The 17,717-nt window shown below is 40.8% G+C and overlaps 1 protein-coding gene across 1 annotated transcript in view; it reads left to right on the forward strand.

Annotated features, from left to right (window-relative positions):
- The window catches only part of LOC110565081 (uncharacterized), a 121,058-nt gene extending 111,944 nt beyond the window's left edge, over positions 1–9,114 (forward strand). Inside the window, exons 11-12 of the mRNA XM_060368273.1 lie at positions 4,382–4,517; positions 7,859–9,114. Coding sequence (XP_060224256.1) covers positions 4,382–4,517; positions 7,859–7,958 — 236 coding nt within the window. The 3' untranslated portion in view covers positions 7,959–9,114. The remainder of the gene's footprint in view (positions 1–4,381; positions 4,518–7,858) is intronic.
- Positions 9,115–17,717: the final 8,603 nt, after the last annotated feature.

Consider the following 17,717-nt stretch of genomic DNA (forward strand, 5'->3'; position numbering starts at 1 on the left):
CCTGGCCTTAGCTGATATTTATAACAACCTTCCTCTACTACCCATTCTGCATTTCCTCCACTGTCAGCAAGCACTTCAGCAGGCCTTGGTTCTCTTCCTGGAAAAGTGGTCCATACCAATATAATGAATATAAATCAAAAGGGTTTTATTGGACTGGCTTACATAGAACAGTCTGGAGAGTCCAGCTGTGTTTCCTTCACCCTAGGGAGGCTGAGAGCCCAGCAGCTGCTCAGCCAGTGAGACTGGACCCTTCCTCGGTCCCAGTCCGCTGCTGGAGGCCTGGAAGACTCCTGAGTGCCACTGGTCTTCAGTCCATACTGGAAGGCTGAAGAAGCTAGTTTCTGATGTCCATGAAAATGACAGCAAAAGCATCAGTACTTGATGGTGAGTTGCTGCTGGTACTGATGCTTATACATATATGAGAATATATATATCACTCACAAAAACACATACTAATTAATAAATAAATTTATTTTTTAAATTTCAAAACATGGTATATCACAATGTTTCACAAAACTTTCACTCAATTATACGAAAACATGCAATATATTCCTTTATTAGACCTCTTGATCGCAACCAAAATAATTGGAACAATACCGACATGCCAAATCCTTTAATCTCTGCACACATGCCTGCTCCAGTGGTGATTTCTATGTCATAGTCTTAGAATAAGGCATAGAAAGCTAGTCACTACTTTTGGATTACCATGGTAACACTTGTTCCATGCTTGACACCAAGCTGCTGTGATCACATGCTGTCCTCTGACTTAGCATCTGAGTTTCTGTACTGTCTTACATAGTCTAACTAGTTTTCCTTTTAGAGCCCTGATATAATATTACCTGTTCCTGAATGTAGCTGTATTTTTATTGGCATGGCATTAGCCACAGCACTGAAAACACTGAAGACAACAAGAAGTCAGAGCAGAGAAAAGAGTACAGTGAGCAGGGAAAGCGAGCTGTAGAGAACAGCGTAGCCCTGGTTTCCAGTAAGAACCATATTAGGCCCTAACACCTCATGTCCAGTTCAGCTGGGTACATATGCCTTTAGTGTGCAATGGGGTAATTGGAGAGATGGCCGCTCAGTTCCCAGAAGGCTGTCTTTGCCTAAGTGTCAAGAGAAGTATTTGTCCTTTAGCAAAATGTACTACTGGCTCTCAGGTGCCTGCTAATATTAAGAATATTTCAGAAGCCCCTTGGTCAAAGGCCTTTACATAAGGCTGAAAGCTCTTGTCTTTCCACATTCCCTTTTATTTCTCCCCAGCAAAAGCTAGAAATAACAAATTATGACTGTCGAATGTTGTTTGTTACTAAATCACTCCAAGGTTTGTGAGCATTTCTCAGAAAGATTACTTTACAGCATTACAGTAAATAGGGCACACAATGGTTGCACAGTTTTCTCAGCTAAGGTTGGGCTGGGCTGATAATTACTGTTACTAACATAACAAAGGGGCACGGACCCAGTGAAATCTCCTTAAATAAGGTTCTGGGGGTTCACTGCCACTCATGCCCTGCAAGTGCCTAGGAAAATGGCTACAAGGCTTGGTTGTTTGCACCTACCAAAATGTTGGGTTTTTTTTTTTTTTTTGCATTATTTTATTTGTGTTTATCTATTTGTTTTTCTATCTATACATGTATATTATCCATTCTGCATACACATTTTGTGGCGGTCTGAATGAAATGTGTCCCCTAAGTCTCAGGCCTTTGAATACTTGGTCTGTGTTGCTTCTGTGTTAGGCATGGTTAGGAGGTGTGGCCTTGCCTGAGGAAATATATCACTAGAGGGAGGCTTTGGGATTCAGAGACTATTACTATTCCCAATTATCTCTCTGTTTCCTATTTGTGGTTCAAGGTATAAGCTCTTAGCTTTCTGCTCCAGCCACATGGATCAGTCTGCTCTCCCCACTGCTATGGAGCAGGACCTTCTGGAACCAAAAAATAAATAAATAAACAAACAAATAAATAAATAAATAAATTCTTTATCCTATGAGTTGACATGTGCTGACATACTTTTTAAAAAACTTTTATTTACATTTTTTATATCTCTTTCTCCCTACTCTATCTCAATCCCTTCCAATGCCCTAATTCCAGGTAGGAGAGAGAGAAAGGGTTAGTGGGAAGGGGGTGCAGTTCTCTTAGCTACTTCCTGCTGGTTAGGGTCATCAGGTTCCTTAGAGCCAGTCCAATCCTTGTTTCAGGAGATCTCCAGATTCTTGGCTCACTGCATCAACAGCAACAGGAGCCAAAGCGGGGAAGCAGCAGCAGCCTTATTCTTTCTCGGAGCTCCTCCACACTCACTGGACTTTGGCATTTATTCTTTCTCCAGAGTCCTGAGATTTAAACTATCTGCAGCTGGCAAAGAGCCCCTCTCAGAGCCCACGAGAGACAAATAATCTGATGTTATGGACCGTCTGAATCAGTCCCACATCCCACACCTGGGATTAGAACAAAAACATGTTTACACAACAGACATGGTCACGGTATTTTATCATAGCAATAGAAAAACAAGTAAAACAAAGTTCGATCTTTCTTCTCTTCCCCCCTCCACACCAACCCACGTGCCTTTCCTCCAAGTCCCCGTCACACAAAAGTGGTTTTTGCTTTGGTGACCTGCTGATGTTACCCAGCTGTGTCCCCAGGGCAGGGGTGTGGAGCCATCAACTGGGATGTGTAATGGAAGGCAAGGGCTTCCCCTCGAAGAGCAAGTCTTATCGGCCATCAGTTGGTGGACACGGAGATAAAATGTGCTAGGTCCACACAGTGAAACATCATGCTTCCATGAAAAGGAATAAAGCAGTAGTGTGTAATATGATACGTAATATAGACGAGCCCTGAAAACATTATGCTAAGTGAAAGAGAGTAAACATAGAAGAAAGAGTGTGTGCTGTGTACTTGCTTTTCTATTAGGTGCTGTACGAAAAAGAGCAAATACATAGACGGAGAGCAGGCAGGGATTACCAACAACTGGGCTGGCACCTCAGATAAGGAGTGACAGTTGAAGGGCGGTGTTTCTTTCTGACACAAGGAAAGTAAGGCTTTCACAAGTAAAATAAGACCATTGGTCTTCCCCCTCCACGTGGGAAGCTTATGATGAGTCAGTGATACTGAACTAAGCTTTTTTCTATCCCATCCAGCCCTCATCTATCAGCTTGTCTAAAAGAATAGTATCATTCTGTTGGTAAACACCACATCACTGAGGCCAATAAGGTAGAAAAACAAATCTGTTCGTTTCTGAATGTTTTCTTATGAGTTCCAAAATGGACTCTTTTCAAATGAAAATAAGAATGGAAATTTTTTTATTAAACTTTTATTTTTTTATATTAATTACTTTGTATCCCAGCTGTAGCACCCTCCCTCATCTCCTCCCTGCCCCTCTCTAAGTCCTCTGTTAGGGGAGGTCCTCCTCCCCTTCCATCTGACCCTGTTTTATCAGGTAAGAATGGAAATTTAATATCACCTTTTACATCCTCCATAAAAATAAAAAATGAAAAAGCAGCCCCTCCCTAATTTCTAAATTTTAAAACCCTTCACTCTGATTAAAATAAAAATACCCATCTTCCTTACAGGGCCTATACTAAGTCTGACTTACCGGAAGTGAGTCAACCCTGCCAGATCCTCCCTTCCGTATTTCCATGTCATTGCAGAGGCCCTCAAGAGCAGTGTGTTTCCTTGTTTGCTCTTTGAGTGAAGTGTACTGTGCTCACTGCTAGAGCTGCTATGGGGTGAGAACAAGGCTACAGAGACGGGAATCCCTAAGCATCCCGTCAGTACTATTACTGGTATTACTGGTATGTCTCTGCATTCAACTGGGCTACATTGGAGCAGAAGAAACAGACAAGAGTTTTGATCTCCAAGACCAAGATCCTCAGTAACCTCAAAAGAGGAACTAAATTCAGACCAACCAGGTCCTTGGATTTAAAGGACCATGAAAGGAGAATTACTTTTTATAATTAGTCATCTGTTCTCATTGTTAAGTAGAATTGGCATTTTTGCATCACCCTGTGGGTTCATATTTTAACTGGGACTCTGCCCCAAGAAACACTATTTAATTTCTTTCTTATATAGTATTACAGCTGTTCCTCTTTGATAATGAAAATTTTATTTCAAACCTATGTGCTTCTGGTAAAGAAGCTTCTCCAGGCGCAGAGCTTGAAAAGAAATACTGATCATTTACAAATGGAACAAAGAAGTTCGAAATCTGCTACCAGTCTTGCTGCTGGACATAATCAGTGTGTGCTCTTTTGAAGTTCGTTTCTCCACCTGCGACTATACATCTGGAAAAGCAGTACTTTCCCACATAGAATTTTAACACCTTTTCTGACACCTTTTCCTCCGTCCTTTCCCTCCTCTCACCTGTCCCGCTTCTTTGCTTTCACCCTGTGCAGGTGGCCTGTATCTTCAGGGATACAGGGTGACTGAACAGACCCACGGCTTTGAGCAATCAGTAATTGAACTCAAACCTTCATCAGAAGAGTTCAAGACCTTCTATTTCTGTGCGGAAAATAAAACGGAAAATCAGCGGTAAGCCAAGACCTCCCCTTCCTCCATCTGTCAGCTTTGATAAACAAACCCATCTCCTTCCAACTCCACTCCTTAAGGGAAATTCATCCTTTCTTTGTAAGCTTCATACTTATTATTCTCCAGGGTTATTTTTTTTCTTTTATCCCTTCTTCAGTGGCTTCTCTAGAGATACTTTTCCCCCTCAAATGAAGACATAGTAAGCTAAATTCCTGCCAAGACAGTGGGTAATTCTGGCTTTAATATTAAAACACACACACACACACACACACATTTACAATTTGTAAACAATCCATAGATTTTTAAATTTTTTTTATCATATCTTAGTTGTGTAAAACAGATTTGTCATTTGATCTGTTTTCACATAGCTTGCATTGATTTATCCATTTATATTTGGTTGATTGCTTCATTATAAGCCACTGAAGAACATAAAACTGACTTAATCTGTGGTGTAGTCAATCATGGGCTGACATTCACAAACAACCATTTCATTCAAATGGTTCTGAAACACAAGAGTGGTGACATTTCTAGCCACAGTACAGTGAGGAAGGAGGGACTCAGTATCAATCAGTGTTCCCAAGATGCCAATGTCCTTTCTACCCCACCTGACTCTTACCTGCATCACAATAATGCCCCAGGCTTTTTATTACAACTACAGGATCCCATAAGAAAATTTCTTAGTTAAGCCACTGATGGACCTGGTAGAACTTTGAAGGGGCATTTTTTTATTTTTTTATTATTATTATTAATTACACTTTATTCATTTTGTATCCCCCCATAAGCCTCTCCCTCCTCCCGTCCCGGTCCCACCCTTCCTCCCTTTCTGCATGCATGCTCCTCCCCACGTCCACTGATAGGGGAGGTTCTCCTCTCCTTCCTTCTGATCTTAGTTTATCAGATCACATCAGAAATGGCTGCATTGTCTTCTTCTGTGGCCTGGTAAGGCTGCTCCCCCCTCAGGGGGAGGTGATCAAAGAGCAGGCCAATCAGTTTATGTCAGAAGCAGTCCCTCTTCCCATCACTATGTAAGCCACTTGGACACTAAACTGCCATGGGCTACATCTGTGCAGGGGATCTAGGTTATCTCCATGAATAGTCCTTGGTTGAAGTATGAGTCTCTGGGAAGTTCCCTGTGTTCAAATTTTCTTGTTCTGTTGCTCGCCTTGTGGAGTTCCTGTCCTCTCCAGCTCTTGCTATTTCCTACTTCTTACATAAAATTCCATTCATTCTGCCCGCCAGTTGGCCATCAGGCTCAGCATCTGCTTTAATAGTCTGCAGGGCAGAGGCTTTCAGAGGCCCTCTGTGGCAGGTTCCTAGGTTGTTTCCTCTTTTCTTTTTCTTCTGATGTCCATCCTCTTTGCCTTTCAGGATGGGGATTGAGCATTTTAGTTAGGGTCCTCTCTTTTGCTTAGTTTGTTTAGATGTACCGATTTTAGTGGGTTTATCCTATGTTGTATGTTTATATGAGTGAGTATATACCATGTGTGTCTTTTTGCTTCTGGGACAACTCACTCAGGATGATCCTTTCCAGGTCCCACCACTTACCTGCAAATTTCATGATTTCCTTATTTTTCATTGCTGAGTAATACTCCATTGTATAGATCTACCACAATTTCTGCATCCATTCTTCAGTTGAGGGGCATCTGGGCTGTTTCCAGCTTCTGGCTATTACAAATAAAGCTGCTACAAACATGGTTGAGCAAATGTCCTTTTTGTGTACTTGAGCCTCTTTTGGATATATGCCTAGGAGTGTTATGGCTGGATCTTGAGGAAGCGCTATTCCTAGTTGTCTGAGAAAGCACCAGATTGATTTCCAGAGTGGTTGTACAAGTTTACATTCCCACCAGCAGTGGAGGAGGGTTCCCCTTTCTCCACAACCTCTCCAGCATGTGTTGTCACTTGAGTTTTTCATCTTGGCCATTCTGATGGGTGTAAGGTAAAATCTCAGGGTTGTTTTGATTTGCATTTTCCTAATAGCTAATGAGGTTGAGCATTTCTTTAAATGCTTCTCTGCCATTTGATATTCCTCTACAGAGAGTTCTCTGTTTAGCTCTGTTCCCCATTTTTTAATTGGATTACTTGGTTTGCTGCTTTTCAGCTTCTTTAGTTCTTTATATATATTGGATATGAGTCCTCTGTCAGACAAAGGGTTGGTGAAGATTCTTTCCCAATCTGTAGGTTGAAGGGGCATTTATAAGAAATTGTGTGTTAAACACAAATACACTGCCCCAAGACTTCTTAGGTGGAGTTCTTCTCAATAATTTCTGGAAGTTATTGTTAAAAAACAATAAAATAAGGAAATAAACCGACTCTAAGGGAGACATCTCAAAAAGTGGAATTTTAGGGATCTCCCTCACTTGGGCAAAAGGTTAGGGATCCTCATCTGCCTTGTGTAAACATTACTCCTGTCTCTCCTTTGAAGGAAGTACTAAAATAGAAGGCAGGTGTGCTACTGCTGGGTGTGTTGCCATGACTCTCTTCCTGGACATCTGGCAAACAGATAATGACAGTAAGCCTCCAGTTAGCACACTGGAGCAAGGGTCACTGACACTGATCTAAGTCCCATCTGATAAAACCTACTGCTTTCTCTGTTACAGCAGGCTAACCAGTTGGGGCTGACTGTCAGACTCATAGAACTGTACAAAACGATATTGAGCCACCAGAGAAATATTTCAAAACATAACTGTGGAAAGTTAAAAAAACTGGATAGAACTTAGAGCTACAGGTTATTCCGCTAACCCCTAAAGTTTAGAAACTGATATAACTATAGTCTACACCCAGAGACCCACAAATTCATTTTGGGGTCTCTGAGAAAGCCTGTTGGAAATATTCTTGGGTAACCATTTCTGGTTATTATTTCTGGTAGTGTAGTATACAGCATCTGCGCTTAGAAACAATGTTTCATAAAACATTGCTCAAAAAAACGAAAGCAAGAGAAAAGAGAATTAACATGGGTCTGTGGTTTCTTTAACAAAGAAATATTTCTTTAACAAAGAAATTTTTTTGTCAATATGGCAATATTTATTACATTTGTCATCTCCAGAGCTTAAAGTTAAATTAAATCAACGAAAACACTATTCACAATTTTAAAGCTTTATATTCCATTGATCACTATTTATTACCATCTCCCTCACTTTCTATGCCCCTCACTTTCATTGCTGAGCCATCTCTACATTTCACCTTCTCGTTCAACCTGAAATCCATAGAGCATGTTTTTCCCATTAATTCCAAACTAAATAACTGAGAGAAACAATTAGAAAATAAATTAAAGAATGTTGTCACATTTTACCTCCCTAGAGCCTGACAGGCTTAATGATCTGTTCCGTGATTTCTTTTTCTTGCAGCTGGATTACAGCTTTGAAAACATCTATCAAAAAATGGCTTCCTTTGGACCAAGCTATTCAAGAGTTCATGAATCGACCTCTAGAGGAGACCAGAATGTGAAAGAAAGTCTAATTAAAAAGATAGATTCAAAAAAAAAAAAAAAAAAAAGATAGATTCCACAAGGTTGTTTCCAGCTTGATGAAAGAAATGAAACATTTCCCAATATTCTGAAGCACAGTTTTTCAAGTGGATCTACTCCTTATGTATTAAAACTTGTAGCAACCCTCTGGTATCAGTGTTCAAATACTGCACTTATGTCACAGCCTAGGCTGCTTTCATTTGCAGCAGCGTGCCCTGGGTCTCTACCTCTGACTCTTAAAACCATAAACGAACATGTATTTGTCTCATTTTCATCCTTTATATTTTTTGCTAAAAGCTTCATCCAAAACTTTGGCCATAAGCTTCAGAGGACATCTTGGGGCCGTGATGCAGAACAAACTAAAATCATGGAAATGATATTTCTGACCAGATAAAAAGGTATTTCAGCCAGAGGTCATCTTGTTAGGCTCTCTTATGAGGAACACTGCCCCAGGACTTCTTAGGTGGAGTTCTTCTCAATAATTTCTGGATGTTATTGTTAAAAAAAAAAAAACAATAAAATAAGGAAATAAACTGACTCTAAGGGAGACATCTCAAAGACATGGATCTGATTCATCATATGAATTTCTACCTAGAAAGCAAAATTTGAAAAAAGTAAAAAAAAAGAGGCCTTGGCTCTTTTTCTCAGTGTAATGATCTCTATGTTCAACTGAAGAAGTTGTAATGCATTTTGGAAGTCCCACGGACTGGGCATGGACCACAGATTTCATGTTCAGCTATAAGATTCGAATACCCTGAAACCAACTCACAAGGTAAAAGCAAGCCTGTCCTTTCATTAAGAATGCCATTGCAGAGCCACGAGAGCTTTGCAGCTTGACTCTTCTTTAGAGATGAGGGAAGGGGAGGTGATTTCCTGCTGATGACTAGACAAGTGGATCCTGGTACAACTGCAACTGAGTCCAGCTTCATCTCTTGACCCAGTGTCTTCCCACCCACTGCCCTACCATGCCCAGGAAAATGTGGTATGGTCACAAAAAGACATTGAAGCTTCCTCTAAAACACTTCCAGTCTGTAGGAAAAACTTGAAGCAATTCTCTATTTTTTAAATATTACTTAACATCATTTTATTACTTCTTTTACATTTTGAGATTGTAATATAATTACATTATTCCCTATCTCCTCTCCCCCTCCCCTGTTCCTTTCCTCCCTCTAAGCCCTTCCATATATGTCCCCTTGCTCACTTCCAAATTAATGTCCTCTATCATTTGTTACATCTAATGGAAGTATCTCATGTTGATTTAAATTACATTATTATTTGCCAGACAACCTTAAGTGTGAAAAAGATAATAAAATCATGTTGTCCTATATCCTTTAACACTACTTGGTGAAAATGAACATGGAATCCCCCCAAATACTGCCTGTGCCTGTTATTTGTCATAATTCAAATAAAGGAGTCTTGTGAGCAAGCGAGCATGTGCTACTTGCTCTGTGGACTAGGAGAAACTGCCTGGATGAGCTCATGCCCAAACACAGCATGCTACAGTGCTCTGACCAACTTAATGCTATAATCAAAAAAATATTTAATTAACAATGATACACAGCTCTTTCTCCTGAAAATGGTGCCTTTGTTCTCACAGTATCTGCCAGCACAATAATGAGGTCTTTCAGCAGAATTGTCAGGAATGTTCATGTCAGGAACCTGGGGCTTGCACTTCCGCTTCCCTGTGGTGTTTCTGCCTTTCTGGAGCCTGGCCATGGAATGCACAAACTGTGCCGTTACCAGGCAGCCAGCTAGTGACCACAGCCAACTGTAACACTGGCATGGAGCTCTGCCCTGCAAGGGAAAAACACAAGCAAATACCTCAGCCAAATGTGAACATAGTTTTCTGTGACTCAAGCATTCACATAAATTCTTTGAAAGTGAATGATACCAACCTCTAAAGTCCAGAGACACAGCTCTGAACTTACTGTTGTTATCTGTGGAAGGTTCAGCTGACCTTAGCAATTATAGACATTAAGTTAAAGAAATTCTGAGTGAGCATTTTTGTGCAGAGAAGGCTGGCAGTTTTTATGTGATTCTAAAGGAGGAAACATGACCCAGAAAGGAAAACAAAATATACCTTTCAGTTCTAAGACTGGACTATTTTCCAAGACCCAGCGGGTTTGCATCACCAATAGAAGGGGAAAGAGCTGGACTAGCCTTCTACATGAGCAGGCTCTGGCTGTACATCCTTGGGCTTTGCCTTTTATCAAACCAGAGAGCACATCCCACGAGCTCAGTCAGTTAGTAGATGTATAGTGAGCTACCACGTGACTGCCACCGCCAACCACCAGGAAGAAAAGGTAGAAAAGGCACATAAATCATTCACAGCACAGAAAGCGATTCAGAGTTTCACTGCTAACCCTCCTTTATCCTCGCTACAACCCCAGGGAAGTCACTTGAGCTTTCCTTGCTTTAGCTATCTCATCATTACATCCAGTAATTCCTGTCTCAACTGTCTATGAAAATTCAATAAACACAACCACGTATAAAAAGTCCTGGAAAAGTATGAAATCCTACAGTCTCCCAGAATGGTTTTTAGTGTCATTAACAAGATGCTCCAGTTCTCATTCTACTCCTTCTACTTACAGTGTGCATACTTTAGAGAAGCCTCCAGACCACTCTACTTGGAGTTCCCATTAGAATTACGTGCAGTGCAACACAAATAAATAAACATCCCAAACACAATACTATTGTGAAGAAGGACATGCTCCTTATATCTCTGAAATTGGCTTCAGGAAAAATACAGAAAATTGTGTTGTCTCCTGAGGGTCTGAATGTAGAAAGAATATAGAAGAGATCCATCAATATTCTATCTGGACAGTATATAAAAGAATAAAAGGGCAAACATGCTTATCTCATAATATGGCCTCATGTAGAAGCACCATGACTGGCTTACAATTACTAAAGCTCCTTGGTAAACTTAATTTTCCATTAGCATTTCAAGGAAGCTCCAATCTATATCCTAGTAGTTCTCAACCTTCCTAATGCTGCTCCTCTTGTTGTGGTGACTCTCCAACCACATGACAATTTCATTCCTACTTCATAACTATAATTTTGTTCCTGTTATGAATTGCAATGTAAATATCTAATACACGGGATATCTAATGCGAAACCTCTGTGAAAGGGTCATTCAATCCCCTCAAGGAGTCACAACCCACAGGTTGAGAACTACTGCTCTCTATAATGGTTTCACCAAATTCCCTATGGCACATGCAAGATGCTCCGATTTTCATTCCGCTCCTTCTGTTGACAATGTATACACTTGAGGAAAACCTCTAGACCACTATACTTGGAGTTCTCATTAGAATTACATGCAGTGTCATCTGGGTTGTTTCCAGATTCTGGCTATTCCGAGTAAAGCTACTATGAACATCATTGAGCAAATGTCCTTGTGACATGTGGCCTGCCTTGATTCATGGTTAATAAGCAGTGAGACTCATTGGAGAAACCCAATTTTTCCTTTGTAAGCAAGTATTAGTTTTAGATAGCTTCTTGGCTGCGGACGAGACCTCTCTTTCCCCCTTTGGTTTCTGAAAACCTGGGCAGGCCCAGTGTGCTCTGTCAGTCTCAGACTTCATATGTACATGGCTACTGTTGCTTCTGGAAGACACTCTTTGCATGGAGTCCACAACCACTTCTGGCTCTTAAAATCTTTCCACCTTCTCTGGAGATGGGGGTTGATGAAGCGAAGCCATCCCACTTAGAATTAAGCTCTCTGAAGTCTCTCACTGTCTGCACACTGTCCTGTCATGTGTCTCTGTGTTAGTTCCCACCTACTCCAAGAAAAACCTTTTCTGTCAGCCAACTACTCCTGGGAATGTGGCCTGTCTTGATGTATGGTCAATACTCAGTGAGACTCCATTGAAGAAACCTTATTTTTATTAATTTTTGGCTGTGTGAGGTGTTGTTCTAACTGAGGGTGAATTTCGTCTAGCTTCATTCACTTACCTATGAATTCCATAATCTCATTTTTAACAGGTGAAAATCAGTTCATTGTATTAAATGTTCTCCATTTTACTTATCCATTAATCAGTTGATGGACATCTAGACTGTTTCCAATTTCTGATATTACAGACAGGTCAGCAATGAATGTGGTTGAACAAATGTCTTTGTGGGATAATGTAGTCTTTTGGGTATATACCCAAGAGTAGGGTAGCTGAATTATGAGGTAGATGGGTTTCCATCTTCATAGTGGCTGTACAAGATCCCACCAACAATGAAGTGTTTCACTTAATCCACAACCTCATCAGCACGAGCTGCCATTTGTTTTATTGATCTTGGCCATTCTCAATCATGACGAGTATGACAGGGTTAACTCTTCTTTATATCATCAGAAAATGCAAATGCATATCCAGCAACGTATATGGGAGGCTCAGGTTTTCCTTGTCAAGGCTGAGAGAGAGGAGCTTTAACAGTTCTAAGGTACTTGTTCCTTCATATTGTAAAGGTCTCCCATTCCCTTTCAGATGCTTGAACTCTGAGCCTCTTGACTTGCATGATATGACCCATAATGACAATGAGGCAGCTGCTGTTCAAATTGAGCTACTGTTATTTGCCATCAAAGTGAGGTGATGACAGAAACTATTTCTTCAGTCGGACACTTTGAGAAAAGACACTATTAGTGTTTACACTGAGATAGGAAATGTCCAAAGCAAAGGGACATTCCACAGAAAAGGATAGTCATAGGTAGCCTTGTGAATAACCTACATGTTGTAGCTTCTTCCTTATATTTGTATGAACATAGTTTTTTATTAAAAATAATCAAGCAGTGTCTGTTCTCAGGTCTGACTCCTTATGAGAAAATAATTTCCATCATTCAATCATAGTTCCAACAAATTAGGAAACCAATCACATTTGGCAAATGGGGGGGTATTTAAAAATAAGTCTGGTTCTGTGCTTGAAGTGGAGTAGGAAAAGAAAGTAGTCACTTTTCCAAATAGTCGAGTCCATAAATATAACAGTTGGCATGGGCAGGCATAGCACTGCTGAGACTATTCCTGAGATGAGCCCCCAGACAATCGGAGGCCCCAGGTAACACTAAGTGAGAAAGAGAAGCAGAAGGATGTGTGCACAATGAAGAGAGGTGAAACTAGAGACTCAAGGGTAGTGAGGAGCAGCCTGATGTGAGTACCTAGCAATGCCACCTAAAGCCTTGGTGAAGTCCTGGCCCATGCTGCCACCAAAGGCCATGTCTAGATCCATGCCTGTATAGAAACAAAGGGTCTGTTACCACCAAAAGCCAGGAAGAAATCTCTTGTCCAGGGTGCCACCTGGGGCCATGTTGATGTCTGAGGACTGTAAAGAGATGGTCCCACCCTGAGCCTGAGAGAGATGGCCCATAAGCCATGAGAGCAAGAGAGGTGGTCCCACCTCTTGCCAGTTTCAGGACTATGGAGAGCAAGCCGTGCATCTCACCCAGGAAGCACAGTGGAGCTGGGCCTGATTGTGAGAGTTAGGGTTAGGGTTACATGAGCTGGTCCCAAGAGTGTGAGCATGGGAGAGCTGGCCCTGCCACTCATCTGCCATTAGGTAGCATGGGAGAGGGAGATATGCCCTCTGTCCTCCACCTCATCCCTTGCCACCTGCAGTAAGTAGGAGAGCTGGCCTTAAGGGCATGAGAGTGGAAGAGATGGCTCTGCCCCTTCCTGACTGCTGCATTGGATGAGCGAACTGGGGCAGTGGTGAGGAGCTTACTCTGGTGATGTGAGTGTGGGAGAGCTAGCAGGATGACCAACTCAGCTACCACCCAAGCCCAGATCCAGGGCTTTGAGTTGGCCCATCCCAACATCTACCCCATCCATGAACTGTGCTGCTTGTGAAATGGCCAGTTCTACAGATCCAAAGCTGAAGGATCTCCATGACACAGGACAACAACGGGATATCTGCAAGGAGTCCCAGTGAGGATCTAGTATTCACAGTGTAGCAGAAACCAGAGGTCTCAAACCAGACCAATGACTCATTGCAATGAACATTTGCAAGCAAAGAAATATGGACAAGAGTAGATTTCAAAACTAGGTTTCTAAGTAAGAGGTTAAGGAAACTTGTTGGTCCTGAGCTTTTAAGAAAATAATAAAATCAATTACCCTGAACTTTTTAGAGGTTAATTATGTTTTACAAAAATCTGGAGCCTAAAGTGTTAGGAAGAGACAACTATATGTAAATAAGATTACAAATATATGTTGTACAGTAATTTTCTCCTAGATAAAACCATCTATCTTGGAGGTAAGCTAATGAAAGATTTTAACAATTCACATTTTCAGAATGTCCCTGAAAATGACAAGATACACTTGCCCCTCTCCCCAAGCATGTAATTAAGCAGTAATGGCTCATAAAGACACTCTTGAACAAGCTAAGCTGCCTAGAAGACTCTCACTCACTGAGCCTCCTGGAAGAGACAGATAAGCCAAGTTGCCTAGATGAAGCTCAGACTAACTGAGCTTTACCTAGAGATGACACTCTAACCCACTGAGCTGTCTGAAGGATGTCCAGTGACCTCCATGTTTCTAGCTTTCATGAGCTCTCCAAGGCTGGGGTGGGATTTGGTGATGTGTTTGTTTTTGAGTCATTTCTGCTCCTCTAAGTAACCTGATAAAATTCATTTGTTCATTGTTGGTATAATGTTCTTGTGGAATGTATACAATTTACCCTTGTTCATTCAAATGCTGATTTCTCTACCCCACTATCTGGTTTCATTCCAGACATTGCATTGTGATACTTATTCTAAGCATCACCTGTCTCTGGTTTGTGTAAATATGCCACTATTTGTTCTCTATAATTTCATTAAAACAACCAGCAAACACTGAGCAATGGAGAGAACGGGGTGGGAAACCCTGGTCCAGAGGGGAGAAGAAGCAGGTGGGAAGGATAGGAGTGGAGAGGACTTGGAACTATGAGGAGAGATGAACTGGACCTAAGATATGACTAAAAGGAAGTGTAATGCGGGAAATCTGAATGGGAGAAAATTATGTGGGCTTGGAGGTTTAGGATGGAGTAACTATTGCCCAGCATTGTGCTCTAGGTTAATTAAACAAAACCTAGACTCTGTGTGGTGATTTGGGTTTACAGCTGCTTTAGGAAAAACCACTGTTTAACTAAAAGATAAATCAATGATTAATATTAATAATCAACAACAGTTCATCAATTGGACTTTGGTGTTGCCCTTTGGTCTCTCAGTGGCTGTCTATCTGGGCAAAGCAGACATGTGTCCACATCTCCCCAGAAACAGTGTCACACAACATAACACATTAGAAGGTGGATATTATTAAAAAAAACAAAAGACTGAGTTGAAAACTTGACCTCTTGCAGAACAATAAAACCATGTTCATTTGCCAGCAAAACAACGGAAAGTTATACTGTGTGTGTTTGAAAGAAGAGCTTGCTTAGGTAAATGCTCTCGAGATGCACCAAATCCTCTTTGTTCCTAGCATCTCTCCTCAGCCTTCCCAATTGATTATATGCACTCATCCTTCACGCTTCATTGGATTCTCAACCTGTAGATATAAATAAGATATTTTGCCCAGTGAATCTGTTCAATCGCTGTCACTGTGATTATGACTATTTTTAAATAGTCCATGCGATAAAGTAAATTAAACTTTGGTTCTTGGAATTTTTATTTGTTCATTGCAGCAATAGTAAGTAGTTCACTGTAGCAGTTTTGTGCCACTCTCACAAGAATTTCCTCCTGGTTCTTCTCACCCTCTTCTTCACTGCTAATTGCACATGAAACCTCATATTTATTAGACAAATATACTTATAAGTAGCCCCAGTTCTTTCAGAATTATGTTTCTTATTAATTTTGATCTAAAATATGTTCATTATGCTCATCTTCAATTTTTCTCTTTATCAAAAGAATATCTCCCACCTTTTGATAGATGCATATGTGTGGTTTTTTCTTTCCTAAAGTTAATTCATGAATATCTAAGCCCTGAAGTATGACAGAAATTTATTTTTCAAATTTTTAACTAAATAAAATGTCCCTTGAAACATAGTAGCAATGTGGAGTTTCCCTTCAACTATAGTCCTGAATAGACAATTCACTAAGACTTGTGGGTCCTCTGATTCCCTACAGCATCCATTTTTTTCATCCATAGCCATCATGGTTTTTCTGTGTATATTAGCTCTTCTAAAGAACACAGGTGCTAATCATGGCATTACCACCAATGTCAAATTTCAGTGTTTCACGGAGAATCAAGAAATGTGTTACAGTGGATCAGGTTGTTGCACCATCATGTGCTGTACCAGATTCTCAGCAATTCAGAACCCCAGTTTAGAACTTACAATTCAGGTAAGTACAGCCACGTGAAAACCTATGTGTACTTTATTATTTTTCCCTTCAGGAAGATGTACAAAAGCAGCAACAAACCAAAATCCTGTAGCTAAACTCTAACAGATAAATAAAAAGAATGGATCATAGCATCAACATACTTAGTCAAAGTATAGAATTAACCTTAAAATGCATTCAACATTTCAGCTTGTGATGGTTCACTAAGAGCAAACACTGGGTGTTGAAGAATAGCCTTATATAAACAAAAGTGAGACTAACAGCAAATCAAACATACATGAAACAAAAATAAATAAATAAATAACTCAAAAAGTGATGAATGCAAAGAAGAAAATAACCAACTCAGTATAGGAGAGAATAATAAATGGGTTTAAATTCCCACTATCATACTTAATTCAGTTGCCTATTTGGGGATAACCAGATTTCTGTTGGAGCGAGGATCTCGAGTGAGCAATCACAGCAGGGTTTGTAGAAACAGAGGAGGTTGTTGACAATAGGGCAGGAACCACACGGCATCAGAGACTGAGGCTTTATGCCAACATTTATGCAAATTGGAAAGAGGGGCACAGGCAAAGTCGTATTGATAACAGTCTTATCAGGAAAAGTGGTCAGGCTAGGAGACAGCTTACCATGCTTGCCAAATAAGCGTGAGGACCTGAGCCTGATCCCCAGAGCCTGTGTGTGATGGAGGACCTTGACTATCAACTTGATGGGATTTAGAATCACCATGGAAACAAGCGTGTGGGTATGTCTGTGATCCATCATCTAGGTTAAGCTAAGAGTGATGGGAAGATCCACCATAAATATGGGAGGTACCACTCCACGGGCTGAGATATGAACCAATTGAAGAATGAAGTGAGCTGAACTCAAGCAATCATTGCTTTCTCCTTCCTGACTGTGGATGTAACTTTAGCAGCTGCCTCCTACTGCCAAATAGTCCCTGTTACAATGAACTGCATCCTCAGGAACTATAAACCAAAATAAAACCTAACTCCCAGAAGTAGCTTTTGTCAGAGATTCTGTTACAGCTACAAGAGAAGTAACTAATGCAGATTTTAAAAGAATGGGGTGGCTCTGCTGTGTACTTGTGATCCAAGCACTGGAGAGTAAGGGGCAGGTGGATTCCTAGGGCTTGCTGGCCAGCCAACCAACTCTGACCCAGAAGCTCAGGCCAGTGAGAGATGCTATCTGTACTGGACATCACTGGATGATATCTGTACAAGGGAAGCAAGATCCAAAGTTGGCATCTGGCTGTCATGGGCATGTGATGCACAAAATCACATACACTCACATCTACACATGTATGTGTATCAGCACCCCCCCCACACACACACACATTGAGCATTTCTTTAGTGCTGTGGTCTTAAATAGTTTGCTAAGGGAATGATTCCTAAATGAAATCACTAGTCATTAAAGCATCTACTGCTGCTCAAAACTGCAATTAACATACATTTCT

The sequence above is a fragment of the Meriones unguiculatus genome, chromosome 15 (assembly GCF_030254825.1).
Source record: "Meriones unguiculatus strain TT.TT164.6M chromosome 15, Bangor_MerUng_6.1, whole genome shotgun sequence".
Taxonomy (NCBI): domain Eukaryota; kingdom Metazoa; phylum Chordata; class Mammalia; order Rodentia; family Muridae; genus Meriones; species Meriones unguiculatus.